General features: G+C 40.1%; 1 protein-coding gene across 2 annotated transcripts in view; it reads left to right on the forward strand.

Moving 5' to 3' along the window:
* sema4bb (sema domain, immunoglobulin domain (Ig), transmembrane domain (TM) and short cytoplasmic domain, (semaphorin) 4Bb) overlaps nt 1-20,878 on the forward strand; it is a 74,479-nt gene extending 53,601 nt beyond the window's left edge. For both annotated transcript variants that reach the window (XM_084719984.1, XM_084719977.1), the window contains exons 5-15: nt 14-112; nt 4,076-4,187; nt 5,492-5,608; nt 5,957-6,114; nt 12,553-12,734; nt 13,248-13,398; nt 14,699-14,909; nt 15,047-15,162; nt 16,031-16,188; nt 17,804-17,895; nt 18,891-20,878. In XM_084719984.1, the coding sequence (XP_084576110.1) occupies nt 14-112; nt 4,076-4,187; nt 5,492-5,608; nt 5,957-6,114; nt 12,553-12,734; nt 13,248-13,398; nt 14,699-14,909; nt 15,047-15,162; nt 16,031-16,188; nt 17,804-17,895; nt 18,891-19,663 (2,169 nt within the window). In that variant the 3' untranslated portion in view covers nt 19,664-20,878. The remainder of the gene's footprint in view (nt 1-13; nt 113-4,075; nt 4,188-5,491; nt 5,609-5,956; nt 6,115-12,552; nt 12,735-13,247; nt 13,399-14,698; nt 14,910-15,046; nt 15,163-16,030; nt 16,189-17,803; nt 17,896-18,890) is intronic.
* Nucleotides 20,879-22,097: the final 1,219 nt, after the last annotated feature.

Consider the following 22,097-nt stretch of genomic DNA (forward strand, 5'->3'; position numbering starts at 1 on the left):
GTTCCCCATCCAGACTGATTGCTTCAATTACATCAAAATTCTCCTGCGGCTGAACAGTACTCATCTCTACGTGTGTGGCACCTATGCCTTCAGTCCTATTTGTGCCTACATAGTAAGTAATGACCCCTCAGTCTTGATTTTTATTTCTCTCCACTTCTCTCACCAGCACAGCTTTTGAATTTTGATATACTTCTTTGGTGTTCTTGAGGAATCGAGCTCTTTTATCCACCATGTCAGTATTGGATCTGTTGCTATCCAAGCGTAACCAAACGCTGCTGAGGCACTTTAGCCAGACAAGTCAACAGGGGGTACACGAGCCATGTGGTTTCCAGCGAGAGGGAAGCGGTAGATCTGTTTATCTAGTGGAGGAGTAAATCTGCGGTGATGGTAACCAGCAGCAGGATAACATTGATTTCAGTGATCGGGGGGCAATCCAGCTTGGCAACAACCTTGCTTTTAAAGCAAGGCATTAAACCCCCTCCATCCCCACCCCTGTTTGACGTCAGAGCGAAAGAAAAACACAGGACGTCTCAGACTGAAGATGACTTGGCAGGACTTTAAGGCCCTGAACTGGGATTCCATCTCTGAGTCTGGTTGGTCCGGGTGAACACTCGTCATGTTGACAGAGTCCAGAACTCTGTGCGTGTGTGTGTGTGTGTGTGTGTGTCACCTCGAGCATTCCTACTGGCCAGACGCTCTCCAACATGCATAATATTAACATTAATAAGTGCTTTATTTTTATAGCCCTTCTCAAAACAGTCACAGAGGGTTTTACAGGCAGCGTAACAGGACGCCGAAGCCAAGAAGATCCACTCAACAATTGAATGACGGACATGAATTCAAACAAGCCCCAAATATAATAACAACTCATAATGCTGAAGCATGGGAAGATTTTCCAGGCGATGGAGGCACTCTACACTGTTCTTTTATAAATGGAACAAGTCATCACTATTACTGCTAATTGCCCACACACATTTTTTTCATGCCCATCCTAATACAATACTCACATTCCCACATGTACATTGAATGCTTTCTTGGTGGCTGTAATTATTCCTCCTCTCTATACTGGCTGGAAAGAGCTCTCCTCTTAAAGCAATTTCAATGTAAGTGACGGGGGACAAAATCTATTGTCCCTGTTCTGTGCAAAAGTGCAGTGAGTTCAGGTGAAGACAAATCATGCCTTCCAAAGTTATCTTTTTAAAACCAAATCCAGTCTGTTAATTTGACCAATTATTTCAAAGTACTATTACTATTGTGATAATTAATCAATTGCAGGGCTGCCATGGTGACAAAATTATTCCAGCAGTTATTTAGGTCGGCTCAATGACGCAGTTTGCTGTATTAGTGCTATTAGTGGCATTCTTGTTTGTTTTTGCAAATCACTTCATGTATGATAAATGAAATAATTAAGCAACGCTTAGTGTGATGTTCTCTGTGGATCTCACCTCACTGTCTAGCGGCCAACTTTATGGTCTGAGCAAGATAGCTACTGTGTGCCAGTGATAGTTATACACAGTGGTGGACAGTAACGACGTACATTTACTTGAGTACTTTACTTAAGGTCATGTAGAGAATCTCTACTTAACGTTAGTATTTGGTTTTTAAACTTATGTCTTTCACTCCACTATATTTCAAGACAAATATTGTACTTTTGATTCCACTACATTTCTAGGAAGATTGAAGCAGGAGAAAGACTAAATTAAATCTCAAGATGTTATTATAATTAGAAAAAGAGAAATAATTCTAGGTAGGCTTTTAATGTTGCATTGTTGAAAAATACCACATAATTCATGTATATACTGCCTCTGAAGACAGAAAGAAATCTCAGTTATTTAACAGACTTGGAGAACTCCTTACAGTTGGCTTCAATCTGCTTTTATGCAGTGATTTTAATACAGTTACATCAGAAAATGACAATAACTGTCCTTTTTGTTTTTGATTGCATTTCTATGCTGAAGTTTTTATAGGTGTTTCTATAGGTTTTGTGTAGCAGAGTGGTTCTACAAGCAAATCAGTGCTTCATTAGATGGTTTCAGAGAGTTACAAGCTTCTGTAAATGCATCATGAAAACAATACAGCATGTATTGATATTAGAAAATGTACTTTGTAATTTGTACTTTTGAATACTTAAGTATTTTTAAAACCAAGTACTCCAGTACTTTAACTCAAGTAAAATTTTGACTGAGCAACTTTCACTTGTAGTTAAGTAATATTTGACCAGGAGTATCTATACTTTGACTAAAGTACTGGGGTTGAGTACTTTGTCCACCACTGGTTATACATCACTGCAAACAAGTTCCTGCAGTTTCATCATTTATTTTTCATACCTTGCAATATACACATAAAATTGGAGAACATCATTGGAGACTCATTGACACATAAGTCACACACAAGTCAATTTACATACAGCAGCAACACACACACACACATACACGCGCACACACACACCCACACACACACACTTCGTTGAATGCATGCATCAAAGAGGAGAACCAGCCAGTTTCCATACATCAACAAATCTCAGTCAGCTCACACTGGAATATAAACTTCCATAAAAAGCAACAGGAAAAAAAACAGTTACTGGCATCCGATCTACTATTCTTGTTATTTATCTGACTTCAAATGAAGTTTAACATTCACACGGCTTCTCTTGACTGTCCCTCAATATATTACAACATTAGTCGAACATCATCCCAGTCTGTGGTAGTAGCCACATTAGCTGTTTAACATGCTAATACCAAGTTCAACAGGTAAACCTATGAAAAAGCAATCAGAAAACATGGCAAAAAGGTGTTTTCGAGTTTGAAGCCAGATCATGGACAGCCAGTATCGATCAATCATTGATCTTGAACCGAATGCATTGATTCATTCATTAAACATACATTGAAGAGTAAAACAAGAAAGAGAGGAAAAAACAGGAACATGGCTGTTTTTGCCATTTTTTGTGGTGAGCTTGTCAGTAGCACAGTATTTCAAAATAGTGGTTATTGTTACAACCATAATTATTTGTGTCAAGTATCAAGCAAAAGTGCCAAATGTTAGAATTAGCAACTTAATCCATTGTCATTTTAGACAGTTTGTTGCACAAAGTATTTTGAAGACGTCACCCGTAACATGACAGTGTCTTCTGTTCGACACTCCCTTCCTGTTTTGCCAGTGTCTTTCAAACTCCCTGTTTACTGTATGTGACACAGGCTTTCTGCTATAAAGGTCCAACCCTGACATTACTCACATAATGCCACTTTTTCCCAGACTTGACAAAGCTCCTATAGAGCCAACTTGGACGTTATACAACTGTTATACAAGTGTTTTCTCAGGCTGAATATTGACCTTCATACTTACTGTAACTCTGCCCTGCATATACACTTGAGCAAACAATATCATATATATTCGGCCTGTATATTAACCAGCCACAGGTGCCTAGATTTACTGAAACTATATTCTCTGGCCTGTTAGGTGACAATATCCGAAACCAACTCTCAGTTTTTATTATTAGTGAAGGATGATGTTGATGTTCTATATTTTTCATGCTGTCAGCAAATCAGAAAAGCTTAAGGCCATCATTTGATACTTCCATTTGTCTCACTCAGCCCACAGTCTGTTTGTCCTTACGTATGACATAAGTCTTTAAAAGTGGGTCACAAATATATAATTTCCCCTTTTGAAAAGGCTCAGTAATTTGTTGAAACAGCTGGTTACACTAGATTTTAGCAAACATCACTTTAACAGAAGTAAAGATTGCTTTTCAGGGCTATTTAAGCAAGGGATTAAATCACATTAGCGAGCGTTTATCGCAGCAGGATGGTGTATGTGGTGTTAACCCAATAAACTACAGTTACTGTGTTCATAGCCTTTGACACAGTATCTTAAGGCCTTGGCTTATCCACCAGACAGAGCTACTGTATGTTCAAAGTGACCAAACTCCCTAAAAGTCAGAGCACTGTGTGTATTGTAGTGAAGAAGTGGAGAGAACAAGCTCGAGGTCGCTGAGCTCACTTTAGCTCACTCTTTACTGTTAGTAGGATTTAATTGGACTGTGCCTGAGGGACATTTGCTGTTTGTGTCTCGTCTCCAGAACACGTCAACATTCACACTGGAGAGAGATGAGGTGGGTGAGGTCGTGATGGAAGATGGGCGCAGTCGCTGCCCCTTTAATCCAGAGTACAAATCCACCGCCATCATTGTCGGTATGTAGAAACACACAAATTTGACTCTTTTCTCTCTTTGTGTCTCTTTAAACATTTGGCGTGCAAAGAACAGGGTATTATTATGAGTGGGAAGAGCCTCTGAAAATGGGCTCAGCTGTTTTCTGAAGCATCTTTGATGTTAACTACCACTTTGATTCAGTAATGAGTCATGATGTGCCTGCTGATGTTGTTTGTCTGCATCAGCCCTTCTGATAAATAGCCGGACACCAGCAGACGCTGTTTGTGTTCAACTTCTTTAACAAGCAATTAGTGAATAATTCAGCTGGATATGAGTGGAAGACATTATTTGTCTAATCCCTCACTCATAAAGCTCCACACTACTTCTGACTTCATCTACTGCAGTTAAGAAAGCCCCCAGAATATCATTTCTTTATAGTTTATTTTGTTCAATTAATCGGGTTTTCCACAGTTCCTTAAAAAGTCTGAAATCTTATAATCTCAAATTTTGGGCCTTAAAGTGTCAAATATGATTTGACAGGTCTTAAAAATTGATTAGATTATGAATCTATCCTTATTTTTATAAAGCTGCATTAACTTAAGTCTTGCATTTAAATATGATTTGGGGAAAAATATGTACAAAAACTTCAAACAGCTACAAAATGAAACTCCACTCTGGTTCTCTTGTGTAATGAAGAGAACATGGATATGCTGTTTCAAACCATAATACAAACCCTGATTATGACATTGCTATTAACTTGCATTCCCAATGGTTTTTTAAGGTCTAGTGTCTTTAAATGTCTTAAATTTAATTTGTTAAAACCCTGGTACACTGTAAAAACAGAAACATTAAGAATACTCAAAATTTCAAGGCAACTTACTGCAATAGACTTTTGAGTTTTGAGCCCAATGCAAACTTTTGAAAAAGTTTTACCAACCATTAATATTTGTTGAGACAATTTACTTTTCTTCTTTAGTCATCATTGAGTTTTAGAGACTCCCACAAATTGTGTTTCAAAAATTGAGTAAACTCATTGGAGTGAAATCGAATAATGAATAATGTTGTAATGTTTTCAGTGAAATACATTTAATTTTCGGGCACCTGAATAATGACAGATCGGGTTCACAGCTCACTGTGAAAAGTTTTTGAAATTTTTTTTTTTTCTTTTTTGAAGTTGTAAAACTCAGCGATTCAAGTTTATCTGTCACAGGTAAAGGTTATAGGTTGGCAAAACTTTTAGTTCATTTCAGAAATGTTGAGTCATCTCAGCTTTTTACTGTGCAATAGTAAATCAAGTTCTTATTTTAAAGATACAATCTTTGTCTTCTCCTTTGTTTTCCCTCAGATGGTGAATTGTACACTGGTACTGTCAGCAACTTCCAAGGGAATGAACCTGTCATTTACAAGAGTTTGGGTCAGGGAACTGCTCTGAAGACAGAAAACTCTTTAAAATGGCTGCAAGGTAAACCCCATGAGATTGTTCGGCTGTTTTTTTCCTCTCTACACATCTCCCATTATGTACCCAGCAGGGCAGATAAACTCCAAAAAGTAGGAATCATTAGCAAGGCACGGTTGCTAATGCATGCAGACTAAGAGCAAAGATGAGCTCTCTTAGATTGTGGGAGCCTGGTCCTATCAGCCGCTGCACATGCACTTCAAAACAGCCAGTCGCAGCTCTCTCCTGTGATCTCTGACCTCTTTCCAAATTTACCATGAGATGGCTGAAAAAATAGTGCCACTGCGTTGATGATAAAGGTGTGACATGTCTCTCTAACCACGTTTCCTTTTGTATTTCCTCTATTTTTAACAGATCCCGTCTTTGTCGGGTCGGCTTACATCGAAGAGAGTCAGCCAATAGGGAACCCTGTGGGCGACGACGACAAGATTTACTTCTTTTTCAGCGAGGCGGGAAAAGAATTCGACTTCTTTGATAACACCATTGTGTCAAGGATCGCTCGTGTGTGCAAGGTAAGACACCTGCAGTTGGGGTGAGGTCATTGCACAAGATGGCCATGCGAAAATAAGAGGCACGGCGAGGCTTGAGCTTCCTCTTGGTAATCCCTGATACAATTACCTCAAAACAAGGCGGGACGCTCCCTTGTCAGAGCACGTTTGGTAACATTTCACTGTACGTCATGCCTGTGCAGACGCAATGGAAAAGTGTCACTGGTGCTTTTTTCTGTGCAAACATGTTTTCAACAGATTTAGTTTCCCCTCGCCTGAATCATCCTCTCCTCCTCATTGCAACCACGCCGCCCTCCCTCCCTTTTCTCTGCAATGTCATCTCCCTCTCTCCTTCCATCTCCCTCACAATGTCAGCTGCACTTGTCCATCCCTCCAGCTCTTTGCCTTTCTCCACCAGCGCTTTGAGCTTTGCAGGCATTATTAGTATTCAAGGGTGCTTCGCAGCAATATGAAATGCTTTCTTCACTCTACTGTATGGCTCGTTTTTTGTTGCATACAAACTGTAGCAACTGCAGAATCCACTCGCATCGTTTAAACCATCGACGTCATTCCACTCCTCCCTCCCTCCTCCTTTGCGAGAGTTTAGTTTGGTCGATCACCCTGAATAATCAGCAGCAGACTTTATCCCTTTTCACCTGTCATTGGATCAATTAAACGGCTATGAAGCTGCCTGATATACATGCGCTCAGCATCCCTCCCTGACTGATGCCTCTTGTTCATGGAGGCAGTAATGTGAGTAATCGTGGGGACAGCATGTAATCTTAAGTGACAGCTTAATGACTTAGTCCTGCTAGGCTCTGGCACTCGGCACTGCGACACCTCTCGAAGCCGGCGGAGCACCTCCTGGGTTCTATATATGGAAATCATTGACAGAAAGGCCCCCAGACTGTGGCAACTTGCTGCAGATGAACTGTGCAATAGAGACAGAAGAATGGCTTTCTCTGCTCTATAAAGCTCCTTTATTTCACTGGAATGCAGCAGCAGCCCTCCTTCTCCAGACTGCCGTCTTTTCAGATGCTGTCCTGTGGCTGTACAGTAGGGATGCAGGTGGTTTATTCGCCAGTGTACTGAGTAAATGCTTAATCTTCAGTTTTTTTTTTTTTCAGCCTTTATTTAACTAAGAGGAAAAGACTTGTTGAGATTACAAATCTCTTTTTCAAGAATGCCCTGGCTAAGACAGGCATAGATAACACAGTAGCAGACATAAAACAAGCATAAAACAATACAAAATGAAAGTAGAACAAATTACAGAATTATAAAATATCAAACCATCTACAGCCAGATGTAACTGTTTCTTGTCATTTAGAATCGATTTAAAAGCATCCAATGAGACCAAATCAATGTATTGAAATTATGCAAAGTCCTTCCAAGTTTCTACTAAAAGAAATCCTTTTAAATTTAATTAATAGTAAGATTTCATGCACAGACGTCTGCATGAATCTGTTGCACAAGCATAACTGGTGGTACTTGACTGTCATAAGTAGGACCTTCTTAAAATACAGAAAACATGGCTTTGGCTTTCTGCAGAAACTCAAAAAGATAATTTACGGGGAATTCTCCTGTGAAAATTCAGAGCAAAAAAGCAGCTGTCACTGATTGTTGTCATGGAAACATGGCTCTTAGTTCAGAGTTAGCGTAGGGTGGCATTTTAGGCTTAAATAAGTCAGCCCTTTTTTTAATGTAACTCAAATTAGACGAGGGATGGAAATCAAGAATCTGTTCCAAGTTGTCCAGTCCATCAGAAACGTGTGCCTCCAGGCTTATTATTTTCTTTCATCAATGCTGGGATGGTTTCCTGACAGTTTCATATTGCAAAACAATGATTTGAAACTCATGGGTCGCTGCTGGAAACTTGCAGACTTGACTCAGAAGGAAAAAGAAACGGTCCAAAGTGTGGCTTCATTTCACAAAGAAAGATGACAGCAGTGCTAGTTGAAATATGTGTAAAATGATCACTTCAAGTAAGGCTGGAAACATCTTAAATACACTGACACATCAGTCCTCTGTGCATGTGAAAATAGTCTCGAAGTAAAGACAGAATGTTTCCCTCTGGACATTATTCACAGAAATCATACGTGTTAATGTAGTGATAACGATTAAAAAAAAAACACTTAATACCTTTTTATTAATTCCTCCAAAGTCTTCACTACATATAGGACTCCAAACAGACATGGACTAAACTGCAACTGCAACTGCCTCCACCAAACTGACTGTTTGGTGGAGGCATACAGTTAATCAATCAATTAATCAAACTTCGTTTCTATAGCTCCTTTAATACAGGTTAATGCAATTCAAAGTGCTGAAGAGATGACTGACAAACAAGCCATAAGACAGAACACATGAAAGCCTGTAATGGAGTGAAATAACAACTATATGCTCTTTATCAAATAGAGTTAAAAAACAAGAAAACTGTTGACAGTTGACTGACTGGCTGACTGACTGTTTTTAATGATTTGTAAGCAGGTTTGTGGGTGTTTATATGCAGACAGAGATGATGATATCATCAGAAAGTGTAGCACCTGTGTGTTTAGATTTAACAGAGGTATGACTCAGAGAACGAGTACAGTTTTGACGCAAATCGCGGCAATCTGGCCTTAAGGAGTTTAAAGTACTTTAATTGCCTCCGTGAGTTGTGTGTCACTGCTGCTGCTGACTGTTAGTGAGTTGGCCAAACAGCAGGCCAGACCACACTAACTAACATTCTGTTGTTTCCAGAACACTGTCAAACACCTGCCCACCTGTCCCAACATCCCTCCCTCCTCACCCCCCAAGAAACTATTTAGCTTCATGGCATTAGCAGTGTAATAACATTTAATAACAAGACCTGCTATGGTATGTTTATGCCAGTTTATGTTGTCTCGGCTAATGTCAAGTTGGCATAACAAAGACATCTCAAACAATGTCAACTTTGCATTATGAGTTACGTAACTGACTGAACAATGACTGACAACAGTCATAAACATTCATAAAAAGTCATTCTTGTTCATGAAAGGTGTTGTGTCAAGGTTATAAACATGTCATGTCGTCGTGATAACCATGTCAGTCTTATGTACACCCCCCAAATTAAGACAAACCTAACATATGTTTGAGAAAACAGCCTCTGAATTGCTGCATGCTAACATCCTGAACACCGCCCTTAAAGAGACTGGATCCACTCAAGATTTCTGCCTCCTAAAAAGAAGTTTTTCCTCGCCACGATCGGCACAGTGCTCGCTCTTGATGGGAGCACTTGGGTTTATAAAGAGTACCTGCTCTGTTTGAAAAGTGCCATGAGATAAATTTGTTATGATTTGTCACTTATACAAATAAAATTGAATTGAAATATTCCAGTATTAACCTTTTATGTCTCAGAATAGTGTCTCCCATCTGAGTACACACCCTGAGTTCAGAAAGTGCTAAACTCAGACTCGAGTTAGGTAACAGAGAGGTACGAAGGCCCTCGCTGTCAGCTGCCTCGGTATCTATAACACACTTTTTTGCAGACTGACAGAAAGCACGTACTCCTTTTTCCCCTCTGTGCACCAGGCCAAGGCCAAAAAATGTGCTTAGATGTGGTTTTATTTCAATATCTGAAATATTTTGGGTGTGTTGGCTCATCTTGTGCTGCCTTATAGTACAAAGTGGACATGCCTCTTGTATGATAAATCAGAGCCTCTTCAGCCTTTTCACGGTGCTCCTAACTACTGTTTTACTTGGGTTTGCCAAGTAATTCTGCTTCCGAGTTGTTTTTTCTCCCCCTCTTTTCCTATCGGTCCCCCTCCCTTCTTCCACTCCCTCTTTCAGTTGTTTATTCAGGTGTGCACACTGAGGGACTTTGGAGAGCAAAGCAGGCAGATTATGAACATTTTGTGGCACCATTTTCTTTACTTTGCTTTCCCAGGTTGACAAATGTGAGCAATCAGAAATGGGGAAATTCAGATCAAATATTGTTAGAGTGGTGTAAAACGGCACATACGAGCGAGTGTATTTTTGTGTTTTTGGAGAGCAGCTATCGAGGGGGGGCAGTGGTCGACGCGATTGAAAGTACAAGCTGCGCAGCGGAGCACAGCAACAACAGCGGTGGACAGCTGAGAGAGCAGGAATGTGGTCTCCTCATTATGTGGACAGGCTACTACCACAGCCTAGTAATTGGCTCCCAGGGCCTGCATGAGCCCCACGAGGCTTCACCTCACCGTGAGCAACATTATTATTGTTTGTGTGCAACAGAAAAGCAGAGGAGCAAACAGAGGTAGTTATAGTTTTGCATTTTATTATCTCCTCACGAGTGATTCACACTCCTCGTGCTGTTATGTAGGAGTTGTTCAGGGTTTTGGAGGCCCTGCTGACGGGATAGTTTGGATCTGAGGCAGGAAAGCTGTCTAGAGACTGGGCGAGACCACTTGTTTTGGTCATGTTCTTCCTCCTCCTCCTCCTCCTCCTGCGCCTGCTCGTCCTGTGTTTTCCAGCTTGCGAGTTGTATTTGGGAGGAGTTTCTTTTGGTGTGCGTTTACAAGCTCTTGGATAATTGCTGGTCCCGGCTAAATCGTCTGATAACTGTTTATGTGAATATTTAGTGACAGCTTAAAAGGAGAGTTGAGTGTCTCCTCTGTATGTTGGAGAAGTGAGGCGTGAACCGCTGGTGTAGATTTCAAAGCTGTAATTAATAAATAACCATTGTTTGTCTTCCGTCTCACCATCTCCTTTCCTCCAGAGAGAAGCTGATTTTTGCTGCTAAGGCAACTTTTACAAGCTTTTTTTCCTGCCACATTTTATTGCCAAAATATCCTATAAATACACCACACATATGCTGCACAGCTAGAAAGGATTTGGGTGGTTGGAGTTCAATCTGAACATTAATATCCTGTTTTGTTTTGATTATTTGTCCAGTTTGTTTCCTTTAAGAAGAGCTCATAAGTATCACAGTAAATACTTTCAGGTTCCCTGATTTGACTTCAGCAGCACCCTCTAAAGTAAAAAGGAGGAATTACAGCTTTGATATGACACATGGACTCAGAGTACTGCAGGTCTTTTTTAATCTTTCTAACAGCCAGTAAATTGTAGCATGCTGAAGTAAAATGAATTTATTGTTGCTTATCATTGATGTTTGAGCTGCACTGTGGAGAACGATGTACGTGCAGTGTTTGTCAATAAAACTCATGGGCATATGTGCTTAATTTTGTGACAGTGGAACTAGATTAGAAGCCAATTTTGGTTCAGTATGTGACTTAGAAAAATTTGATGTGGAGACTTGAAGCCTTTAGTGAACATACATTGAGAAAGGACTTGTCAGTAAAGTAGAAGATGTCTTGTGTCCAGCAGGTAAACTTTTAAAATTAATAATATCTGCATTTTATTTGATTCTTTTGTATGTATATTTGTTTATTGTAAGGCTTTTTGAATCAGTGGGAACAATAAACAAAAGCAATCAAGTAACGGGTGCATTCAGATGTGCAGGGAGAAAAGGCAGAGGGAAAAAAGAAACAAAATAAAATTTTAGTGCAGGGCTGCCTGCAAGTACTTAACAGAGCTATGCATTACCTTTCCTCATCTCAGTAAGTTAGAAATGGGTCTCAGATAGCTGATTTTTTTTTTTTTTTTAATTGAATTGGTTAAAAAAAAAAAAAAAAACTAAGATTTTTTATCTGGATGGAAGAGGAAGAGGGTGATTTTCATTCCATCAAAAGGAGTCTTTTGGCAACAATCATCCCAGTCAAATTAATTGATTTTAATATCATTGATATTTTATTAAAGAATGAATTTTTACACAGTTTTTTTTTGTGGGGAAAACCACATCAGACTCAAATTATTACTTATATTATTAATTACTTATATCATGTAAGGTGGGATCTTTAAGGTAATATGCAGCATAAAGCCCAGGTCTATATCCACTGCTGTCTGTTTACTTTGTTGCTAACTTTCCATTCTCTCTAGTCTAAAATGGAAATTTCTCCAGATGTCTTCATGATTTTTTCTTTTTTTTCATCATGTTGCACTAGTAGGTGATGTCTGACATAGGCCAGGTGGAATCTCCAGTCTCTTCTTGTTTTCTGGGACTCCTGTAGTCCAGATCTGACTCTGAGACTATGACTATTCTCTTATTAATGAGTCATTAGTGGTGAAGTACCTCAGCCTAAACAAGCAGAGACGTATGCTCAGCAGGAGCACTTGGCGTAGACTTATGCTTACTGAGTTTTTCCACTACGCCTCCAGAATTGTTGCTCATGTTTATGCTCTAATGACACTAAACTGCAATAGAAAGAGAAACTGGGGACTGACGTAAAAAATCTTTATCAGTCATGTCCTTTCACCCTGCTCTGGGTACTTGGACGTGTTCTTTTTCCAGGACAACTGTAAACAACGTGTTGCCTTAAACAAGCATGTGTGCTCTGACAACCAAACTTGTATAAATAATAGTTAAATGAGATATAAAGTAATCTGTAAGCTTCTATAAACTGTTTGCAGGGTGATAAAGGCGGTGAACGGGTGCTGCAGAAGAAATGGACCACCTTCCTAAAGGCTCAGCTCCTGTGTTCCCTCCCTGATGACGGCTTCCCCTTCAACATCATCCAGGACATGTTTGTCCTGAAGCCCATGGGAGACAGCTGGGAGAGCACCGTCTTCTATGGTGTCTTCACCTCCCAGTGGTAAGAGTCAAATGGACACGTTTGTGATACACAGCCACTCTAATAAATCTGATTTATGTTACAGCTTATGTTTATGCACAAAAACACACACATACACACACTTAAATTGACACATACACACCATCTTCAGCCAGTTTTTATTTAACATTTCCACTCAAACTGGGCAAGTTGCCTTTTCTTCCCTGGCTCCTCTGAATTTAGAGCAGCTGTAACAAGCTTAAACACTAACACAAGCACATGCAACCCCTATGTCTAATTAATGTATCAACAAAATAAAGGTTTTAATATGGAAATCATTCGAGCGCCCACTCTACAACTGTGCTTCTGTGAGAAGTTGCTGCTCCAGTTTTCTGAATAAAATGACGACAGCTACTGGGTAAAAAAATGGTGACATGCTTTAAGAAATGGATGTAAGGATGAGACTTAAACTTTAAAAGGCTGAATTTTCACACCGCAAAGATGTATGGAATTTTCAAAGAGGGAAAAAGGAATCAACCTTTTGTGTGTTGGCAGGTATAAAGGAGCATCGGGCAGCTCAGCGGTGTGCGCATTCACCATGGCACAGGTGGAAAGAGCCTTCAGCGGGCGCTACCGAGAGGTCAACAGGGAGACACAGCAGTGGTACACCTACAACCACCCAGTGCCTGAACCACGGCCCGGGGCGGTGAGTGGTGCAAGCGATATCCTGTGACAAACATTACAGTTCAGCTTTTTTTGGTTCAGTCTGTGCGTCTGTTCATTCAAACAGCATCAGTATCTGTTCAGTCAGAAGAAAGAAAATTCACATAACAGATAAAAATAACTGAAATGTTTAACGTTTAGTTTCCCAAATATCTATTCTTATTGTCATTTTTACACTTACAAACAGCGTATATCACCAAACATGTCCGACTGTACAACAAGCTGTTCAACAAATGAGCCTGATGTGAAGCAGATGTCCTCCTTTTCTTTTCTAATGACAGAATCCAGCAGTACTGTCTTGCCGATGTTTTGCTTCGAGGGATAGTTTGGATTATTTGAAGATGGGTTGTATGAAGCACTTGGACTGTATTTAGAATATTTTCATCTCTTTACTTTGCTTTCAGACGGTGCCGTTATATAAGCCAAATATCACTCACCTCTAATCAACCAAACTCCATTGCAAAATTAGTCATTTAGCCTCACAGAGCACAGTCGTTGCTCATTTACTGTTGTCTCAGTGTGTACGTTTGATTGTGTTATTGGGTGATTTCTGGGTTTTAAAAGGATAGTTTAGACTCACTGAGGTCACACAGTAACACAAAAAAATCAACAGATCAAGGGAGAAGTAGACCAGCAGCTGTTCTGCAAGGTAAAATTACTGATTTCACCCATGGTGTTTGGTTGGTTCAGAGAGAGCAATATTTGACTTTTATAACCCCAGTTTCCCATCAGAAAAAATTATCTGACGGCAAAGAAAAGCAGAGAAAAAAATATATAAATACAGTGCACACTTAAACTGACGTTTGTTTGTTTGTGTTTTTTTAGGTGGACCTTTTTTAAGTTTCTAAAATACCTTTTGTTGCGGACTCTGTCCAAGTAGCTCATTGCCTAACTTCTGTTTCTCTTTCTGTGCCGACCTCCCTCTATTGTAGCTAATGCACTGACTATTGATAAGTACCACATACAGCCCCACTTTAAATAATCAGAACTATCCCTTTAATTCTTCATCGGTTCCTGGAGCAAAACAAATACCTAAAAACTTTACACTGGTAGATATAAGCTTAAAAAACAGCTAAAAACTTCTTTATGACCCAATCCAGCAGTCTCAAGGTCTGCTACTGTGTGTAAAGCCATTTCATTCAGCTTCATTTCCAGTGATGCATCACCCCAAACTTTGTGCTCTAAGCCAGGGTCACAGTCCTGCATACATTATCATTTTGTATTTCCAGGACTACTTGAATGAGCAGAGATTCATTTTTCATTTCTAATTTACTCCCCCACAGTGCGTGACCAACCACGCCAGGCAAATGGGTATCCAGTCGTCCTTGCACATGCCTGATAAAGTGCTCAACTTTGTTAAGGACCATTTCCTGATGGACAGCGTGATTCGCAGCGCTCCCCTGCTGCTGAAACGCAGCGTGCGCTACACACAGATCGCTGTGCACAAGATCCAGGGCATGGAGAGGGCCTACGACGTCCTCTTCATTGGAACAGGTAACAAGCAAAAATTAACGGGGTATTTTGAGGGTATTTACATAACTTCTAAGGAAAAATCTTTCTCTGCTTGATTTGTTGCTTCTGTCCTCTGCCTTCAACAAAAAAGTCACTCCCGATCGTTCTCTGTCTTCCAGATGATGGAAAGCTCCATAAGGCCATCAATGCCAATGATAAGATGCACATCATAGAGGAAATGATCCTGTTTCCCGAGCCTCAGCCTGTGCAACACATCGAACTCGATCCTCAGAGGGTAAATCACAACTCTGTCATCTTAATACACATCTATAATGATTATTGTCATACTGCTTTGTGTCAGTTTATGTTTAATGTTTACTCATTTCATACTCAAATTCATTTTAAAGTCATGAAAATACAGAAGAGCCCGATTTCACTGGAGCACCAACCAGTTACAGACATTTTCTTTCCACACTGGCCATTCCACTGAGTTTTCCTGTAAGTTATAGGACCGTCTGGAGCAGAGTTTATGATCCTCTCTGGCTTTTTACTCTGAGCTAAATTTCATTACCTTTCTCTCTTTATTACATAATGGCCTCTCCCTGGGCCCAAGCAGCCAAACAGCAATCTTATCTCAGATTATGTAATTCTAAGTCCAAGATAGTTTTTGTGAGTATATTCTTAGCTCCAAATAGGGATATGAAAGACAGAGTCCACATGATGTCTATCTAATATACTGCTAGATAAGACGGCCTAAATATAGATTGCACTTTTGGGAAAACAGGGATGTGCTGTATATCAGGATCAACGTCACATTCATGGTAAAATATGTATTTCTGGATAGTATTATTTCTACACAGTGATACTTACTGTCTGAAGTGTTGGAAGTGCAAAAGGATAAAATGAGATAAAATAAAAATGAAGATGATGCTTTGTGAGCAGAAAATCAAGTGGCTTGGCTGGCATCAAGTCAGAGAACATCTGGCCAGAGTTAGTCCTTTGTTTAGTTTATATTCTGTTGTTTATCTTAAGTAATTGTTTTAGCATGTTCTCCCTTTCTGAAATCAGAGGTCCATAACCAAAAGCAGACGTTCCGCTCTGCCCTGCGTTCACCTTTTAATGAGAGATTTGTATCGCTCACACATGGTTTTGCTCTCCTGCAGGGTCTGTTGTTTGTGTCGTCAAACTCCGGGCTGGTGGAGGTTCCCGTGGCCAACTGCTCCAACTACCTGAGCTGTGGAGAGTGTGTGTTGTCCAGGGACCCATACTGCGCCTGGACCGGGCGGCTGTGTCGAGACGTCAGGATGGCTCCACCTGACAGGTGAGAGGTCGCATACACAAGCTGTTCCTAAACAGTTTACTTTCAATATGTTCATGTATTTCAGCTCATAGTCACTACAGTGATATTTTTTCATTTAGCCACTTCAGTTGATTTGATTTGTTTTATAGATTATTTTTTGGAAAATAAGTAAATAAATGAAATTATAGTTTATTTTACCATAATGATCAACTCAAAACAAAACTCTAAATTTGGAACAGATAGAAATGACTTTGACACAGAAAACTGAGGAAAATACTTAAGGAGATTTACACAAATATTTATAACTCAACTAGGCTAAATTTATGTAGCCCCTTTCATACACACATGCAGCCCTAAGTGTTTCACATATCAAAATTAAAATAACACAGACAAAAATGGAAAAACAAACAACAATAAATGAAATGCTGCAAGAATAAAAATTACAACAATAAAGCAATAAAATTAAATAAATAAATCAATATGTAAAAGTCAATTGAATAAAGTGAAAGAAACACCAGGGATGAAGAAAATAATGTATGAACCAGTGACTGAAAAGACTACTCCACATTAAAAGCTGGATTAAAAAGAAAGTTTTATAATGAAAAACAGAGAGTGTGAGATTCGAATGCAATATGACAATAAATACAGTCATACACTAAATTTTCTTGCATAATTTCAAGTGCATTTTCATATTTTTATTCTTAACTTCTCTTTTTTTTTCTGTGAGGCTTCATCTGCCAAGTTTAGGGGGGTTTCAACAAACTGGACAAACTTGTTCTTGTTTTCAGCCTGATCAACTGTTAATTAGATTTCATGGTTGTCATGGTGGTTTTACTTAAAGTTATATGCTAAAAATGTCTTTGTGAAGCAGAGTGGCCCATGACTGATATAAGAGGTGATTAAAGTTATGTGATAGTCACAGAGATATTAGACATGGGAATCTTATAGCCTGTAGGACGTGATGTTACATTATTAGATTCAACTAAAGGTGAGGCAGTTATCTCAGTTAGAAAATGTTCCTTCTGACTGCTGAAATGTAGAATTTTCTATGTCAAAGTATGCCAATAAAAGTCTTAAAATATAAGGAACTTGGTTGTAACTTAGCATGTCATGATGATGTTTTTCCAGTCAGATCAGTGTTTATTTCCTGTCTAAAGATGTAGATACTCTGTACATGACCTGAAAGTATAAGAAAATTGGTGAACGCTGCAAATTCTCAATCTGCTTGTACGAGTAGTTCTTGCATAAGGCCCACTGTGCTTACACAATAAAAAAACATGAAAAGATGCTCAGTTGGGAAATCCTGTTACCTCCTCACCTTATTTGACCTAAATAGCGAATAGATGAGTGTGTTTTTGCTGTTGTGAACATGCATCCAAACAAACACATGAAATAAACATGCAAAAGCTCATAGTCATGTGCTTGAACATCATGTTCATGTGCTCATAGTCATGTGCTTAACCCTAACCCTAACCCTAGCTTTTTAAAGAAGACTGCCCTTTGTCATACTGATGAAGCTGTACTTATATGTTTAAATGAAAGGCTTGGAAGAGAAATTGGTGCTTCCATACAAGGTGCCTCTCATTACAGCTGCTGACTGTTGCCTTGTTGTTGTGTTCGGTATGTTTTGTTTCAGTCACTGGCAGCAGGATGTGGAGGAGGCTGATACATCAGCGATCTGCAACAGGACGTTTCCCAGCGCCAGATCTGCCAGACCAGCCGCTTCTCGTGAGTGTGCTTTCTGTTTATGGTGGTCTTTGATTGTGATCGTGATGGATTGAAGTGTTGACAGTCACCTCATGGACACCACAACAACATGCACAGAGAGGTGTCATGTGTCGTTGTTGTTGTTATTACAATGGCAGGAAATACTGAGCAGTTCTGCAACCACAACAGTACTGTTATTCATGTAAAATATAGTCTGAATTCAAAATTGTACAATGTCAGTAGAGTATAGTACAGTTGATGAAAAGATCAGTACCGCTCTCATATGGGTCCACTGGATAAGAAACTACAGTCAGGCTATAGCACCTCTGCCAGCACCTAACACCTCCACCTTCTAATAACTTTTACATGATTTTACATGTTTTCTTTTACACATCAAACAAAAACGATATACTATGTTAATTTGTTATCTTTACAGGTGCTGGTCGGTGGGTTTTATTACCTCTGGACAGAACAAGGCTAGCTATTTCCCCATTTCCAGTCTGAATGCTAATCTAAGCTAACCATTTGATGGTTGTTGCTTCATATTCAGTGAACGTATGTGAGAGTGGTATCAATATTCTCATAATGTTGAACTAGTCCTTCAAGTTGAGCTTATTCCATATGTAATTGGCCCATCCTAAGTCCCACCTCTTTTCTCTGTGTGCTTTAATGACAGTTTAGACAGTTGACAGTTTAGTTACATCTTCTAACTAATTTTAGCAGAAGCTAGCTATCTAACTTTCTAGTCTGTCTCAATTGTTAGCTAGCTAGCATTTTGCTAACTTAAGATGTGACTTTATGTCACTTTTACAGGTCCGTCTGCAGCACCATATAACCATCAGTACATAACATGTAAATACAGGAAACAGGAAAGGAGAAAGTTTACTGCGGTACCAAACCTGCTCAACTGTTATTGGAGCCAAAAGCGGTGGGACAATTAATAAAATCTTGCTTGAATGGAATATTTAAGTATTTTGAATCCATATTGTTCTTGTGTTTTTTACTTTTATATACAGGTGGCTCCCCTTGCCAGCTCATTACAATCCCAGCCAACACATTCAGGGTCCTGCCCTGTAAGCTGCGCTCCAACCTGGCGCAGAGGAGGTGGCATTACAGCGACAGTGCCAGCCAGTTCCTCTATGCCACTCCTGAGGGAAACCTGGTGGTCGTGGCTCAGGCTGACAGGATCGAGACCTATGAGTGCTGGTCAGTGGAGGAGGGTTTCCGCCAGCTGTTGGCCAACTACTGTGTTAGGGCGGAGCCCCACCAGGAAAGCACCACTCTGATTGGTCACTCACGCACACCACACATTGAGCGAGAGGAGACCATAATCCTACCCGGCGAGTCTCGCTCTGAGCAGGTCCACACAAAGACGTACTGGAATGAACTGATTGTGGTGTGCGCCCTGCTGGCATTCTCCCTTGTGGTGTTCTCCTTGTTTGTCATCTACAGGAACCGAGACCATATGAAGTCCATGCTGAAGCAGGGTGAATGCCCAAACATGCAGCAGAAGAAGCCAAGGATTGTGGGAAAGCCTGCAGAAAGCTTGCCCCTCAATGGCAACACCATTCCCGTTTCCACTTCTGATCACAAGGGCTACCAGACATTAAACGACAACTACATCTGCAGCACGCCCACCCACGAGTCCTCGCCAGACAACAGCAAGAGCTTCTCCGAGTCCTCCGACAGGCGGCCGCTTAACCTGAAGGAGAGCCATGTGGAATACTCCCCGACCTGCCCGCGGCCCAGAGTGAGGCTGGGCTCAGAGATCAAAGACTCAATCGTATGAGAGCGCAGCATTCACTAAAAAGATGCCACCCTGTATCTCCATGAAGGATACAGGCCGCCGAGCAGAGGAGAGGAGACCCCGACATCCTTCTACATCACAGCACGTCTTTTATTTTAGTCATCTTTGTTCTGTGATCAGTGCGGAGGTCATTTCGTTTATCCATTTCCACTCCGACGCCAGAGGTTGGTCCGGTTTGCTGCCTGCAGGCAGGAAGAGGAAGCAGCACAACACTCCGGTTTCAACTAGGATCACGAACCGTGGCAGCTGCTAAGAATAGTTATAATACAATCTTTGTTTGAGTCATTCTCATTGTCACCGCTAATGTGTGTGTGAGTGTAGGGCTGGGCAATATGAGGAAGAAAATAACAAAATTAACAGAAGATCTTCCTCTGATATCAGTATTTATCACAGTATCTCTTTAGGTATGCAAAATTCAACATTAAATTGTCTTTTTGATCTCCATCACATGAAAAAATAGACAATAAATAATAAATATTGATATGTTGTCCAGCCCTATTTGAGTATGTGTAAATTTGCATATGCTCTGCAGAAGATGTCCGCCAGACTTGACACTTCTGTATTCATGCACATTAGAACCAAGCTACAGCTACATGGTGACCAAGAGTTCAGGTTTAGGAGAATATAATACATGTATTGCTTATTCATTATGATCCACACATTATGGAAGCGAGTCAGAAGCACATTTGTTCCATTTTGCTGAATAAATGTCATGACTATATGAAGATATAAATGATGAAAGAGGAGAGGAAATACACCACATGTTGGTTAAAATCAAGCCCTCTTAACAAACAACTAAAAGGACTGCAACTTTAAAGAGAGATGATCAAAAAAAATATGATCATAGGGCCTAAATACTGATATTTACCTCCTGAATGTACGCTGTTATTCAAAGAAGGTCTGGTTCATTCACACATCACTGCACCATGGACAATTGTGGCAACCCATTGCTCTACGTCTCTGCTCATCTGAGACAGCCCTGTTCTTCAGTATTGACCTGCAGGCACCGTGACGGGCTCATAAATTGACACCCTGTTTTCGAGGCGAATATGGAAGAGAGGCCTGATGAAAGTGGACATTACAAGCACGGACAGAGACAAGAGAAAACGGGCAACGTCCACACCTCTACCATATTCAGGGCGGCACCAAAATCATCAAGTGCACCGTGCCAAAAAAACAAAAAAAACAAAAAAACAACTTGATTGTCTCTAAATGCAATAGTGCCATTCTGTTCTGACCACTCCCATGCTTTGTGTTAGCATTGATCACTGTCGAAGAGCACATGGTGAACCAGAGTTGGGTTTCACAAAAAGTTAAGTGGCACTAACAATAAACAAATGTGAAGCGTGAGGTTGGAAATTTAAAGGAATAGTTCACCCCAAAATCAAAGATACTTATTTTTCTCACCTGAAGTGATATTTATCCATCTAGACTGTTTTGGTGGGAGTTTCCAGATTTTGGAGGTATCAGGTAAAGAGATGTCTGCCTTTTCTGCAGTATAAAGGAACTAGATGGCGCTCAGCAGCAGTGTCTCTTTCCAGAAATCATGACCCACTTACTCAGGATAATCCACAGACCTCGCCATGAGGAACTACTTTCTTTTTAGTAGAAAGAAAGTACTTCAGGTATATTCTGACCGAGAAAGTAGTTCTCATAGATTTTGCTGCTGAAAGACAGTAGTACAGTTAGATTCTACTGTAGACAGAACTAGTTCTTACATGAAACTGGTCACAACAAGATCTGAGGATTATCTGGAGTAACCAGGTCATGATTTCTGGAAAGAGACATTGGTGTTGAATTTTTAAAATGGATGTGTTTGATGCTTTGAGTGCCACAAGCCAAGAAGCATCTAGTTCCAGTACATTCAAGAAAAAGCAGATATCTTTATGGTCGGTATTTATAAAACTCTGCAACTCACACCTACACAATCCATATGGAGAGTAAAAAAAAGAGCACCACAAGCCAGAGCAAAAAAAATATTTTTGATTTTGAGATGAACTGTCCCTTATAAGCAAAGACTGTTAGCTCATAATGAACCTTTCAGACTGTGTCGGACAAAATGAGTGACTTTGATGTTATGTCTGAACTGGGGCCAAAGGATACGGCATGGAGATTTCTTCATGTGAAAACTTGTCTTGTGGTTTTAAGAAAATATTCCAGTTTTCCTTCAGCTACCCCTAAAGGAGTCATATGCCTTCTTAGCATACACTGAAACATACAGCTAGTGGCAGATTATAGAGCTTGACAATACAAATTTTAAGTGCTAATAAGCCCACTCAGAATGAAAAACTCACAGAACAGCTAATAACAACTGTCACTGTAGTGGAGAGATAATATTTAGTCTCTTATCCAGACTGCAGCTTCACTGTGTAGTTGCACTGTGTTAGCTTAATATAACCTCCCCCACCAGGTTACT

This window comes from Lutjanus erythropterus, chromosome 1 (genome assembly GCF_056507025.1).
Source record: "Lutjanus erythropterus isolate fLutEry1 chromosome 1, fLutEry1.hap2, whole genome shotgun sequence".
NCBI lineage: Eukaryota > Metazoa > Chordata > Actinopteri > Lutjaniformes > Lutjanidae > Lutjanus > Lutjanus erythropterus.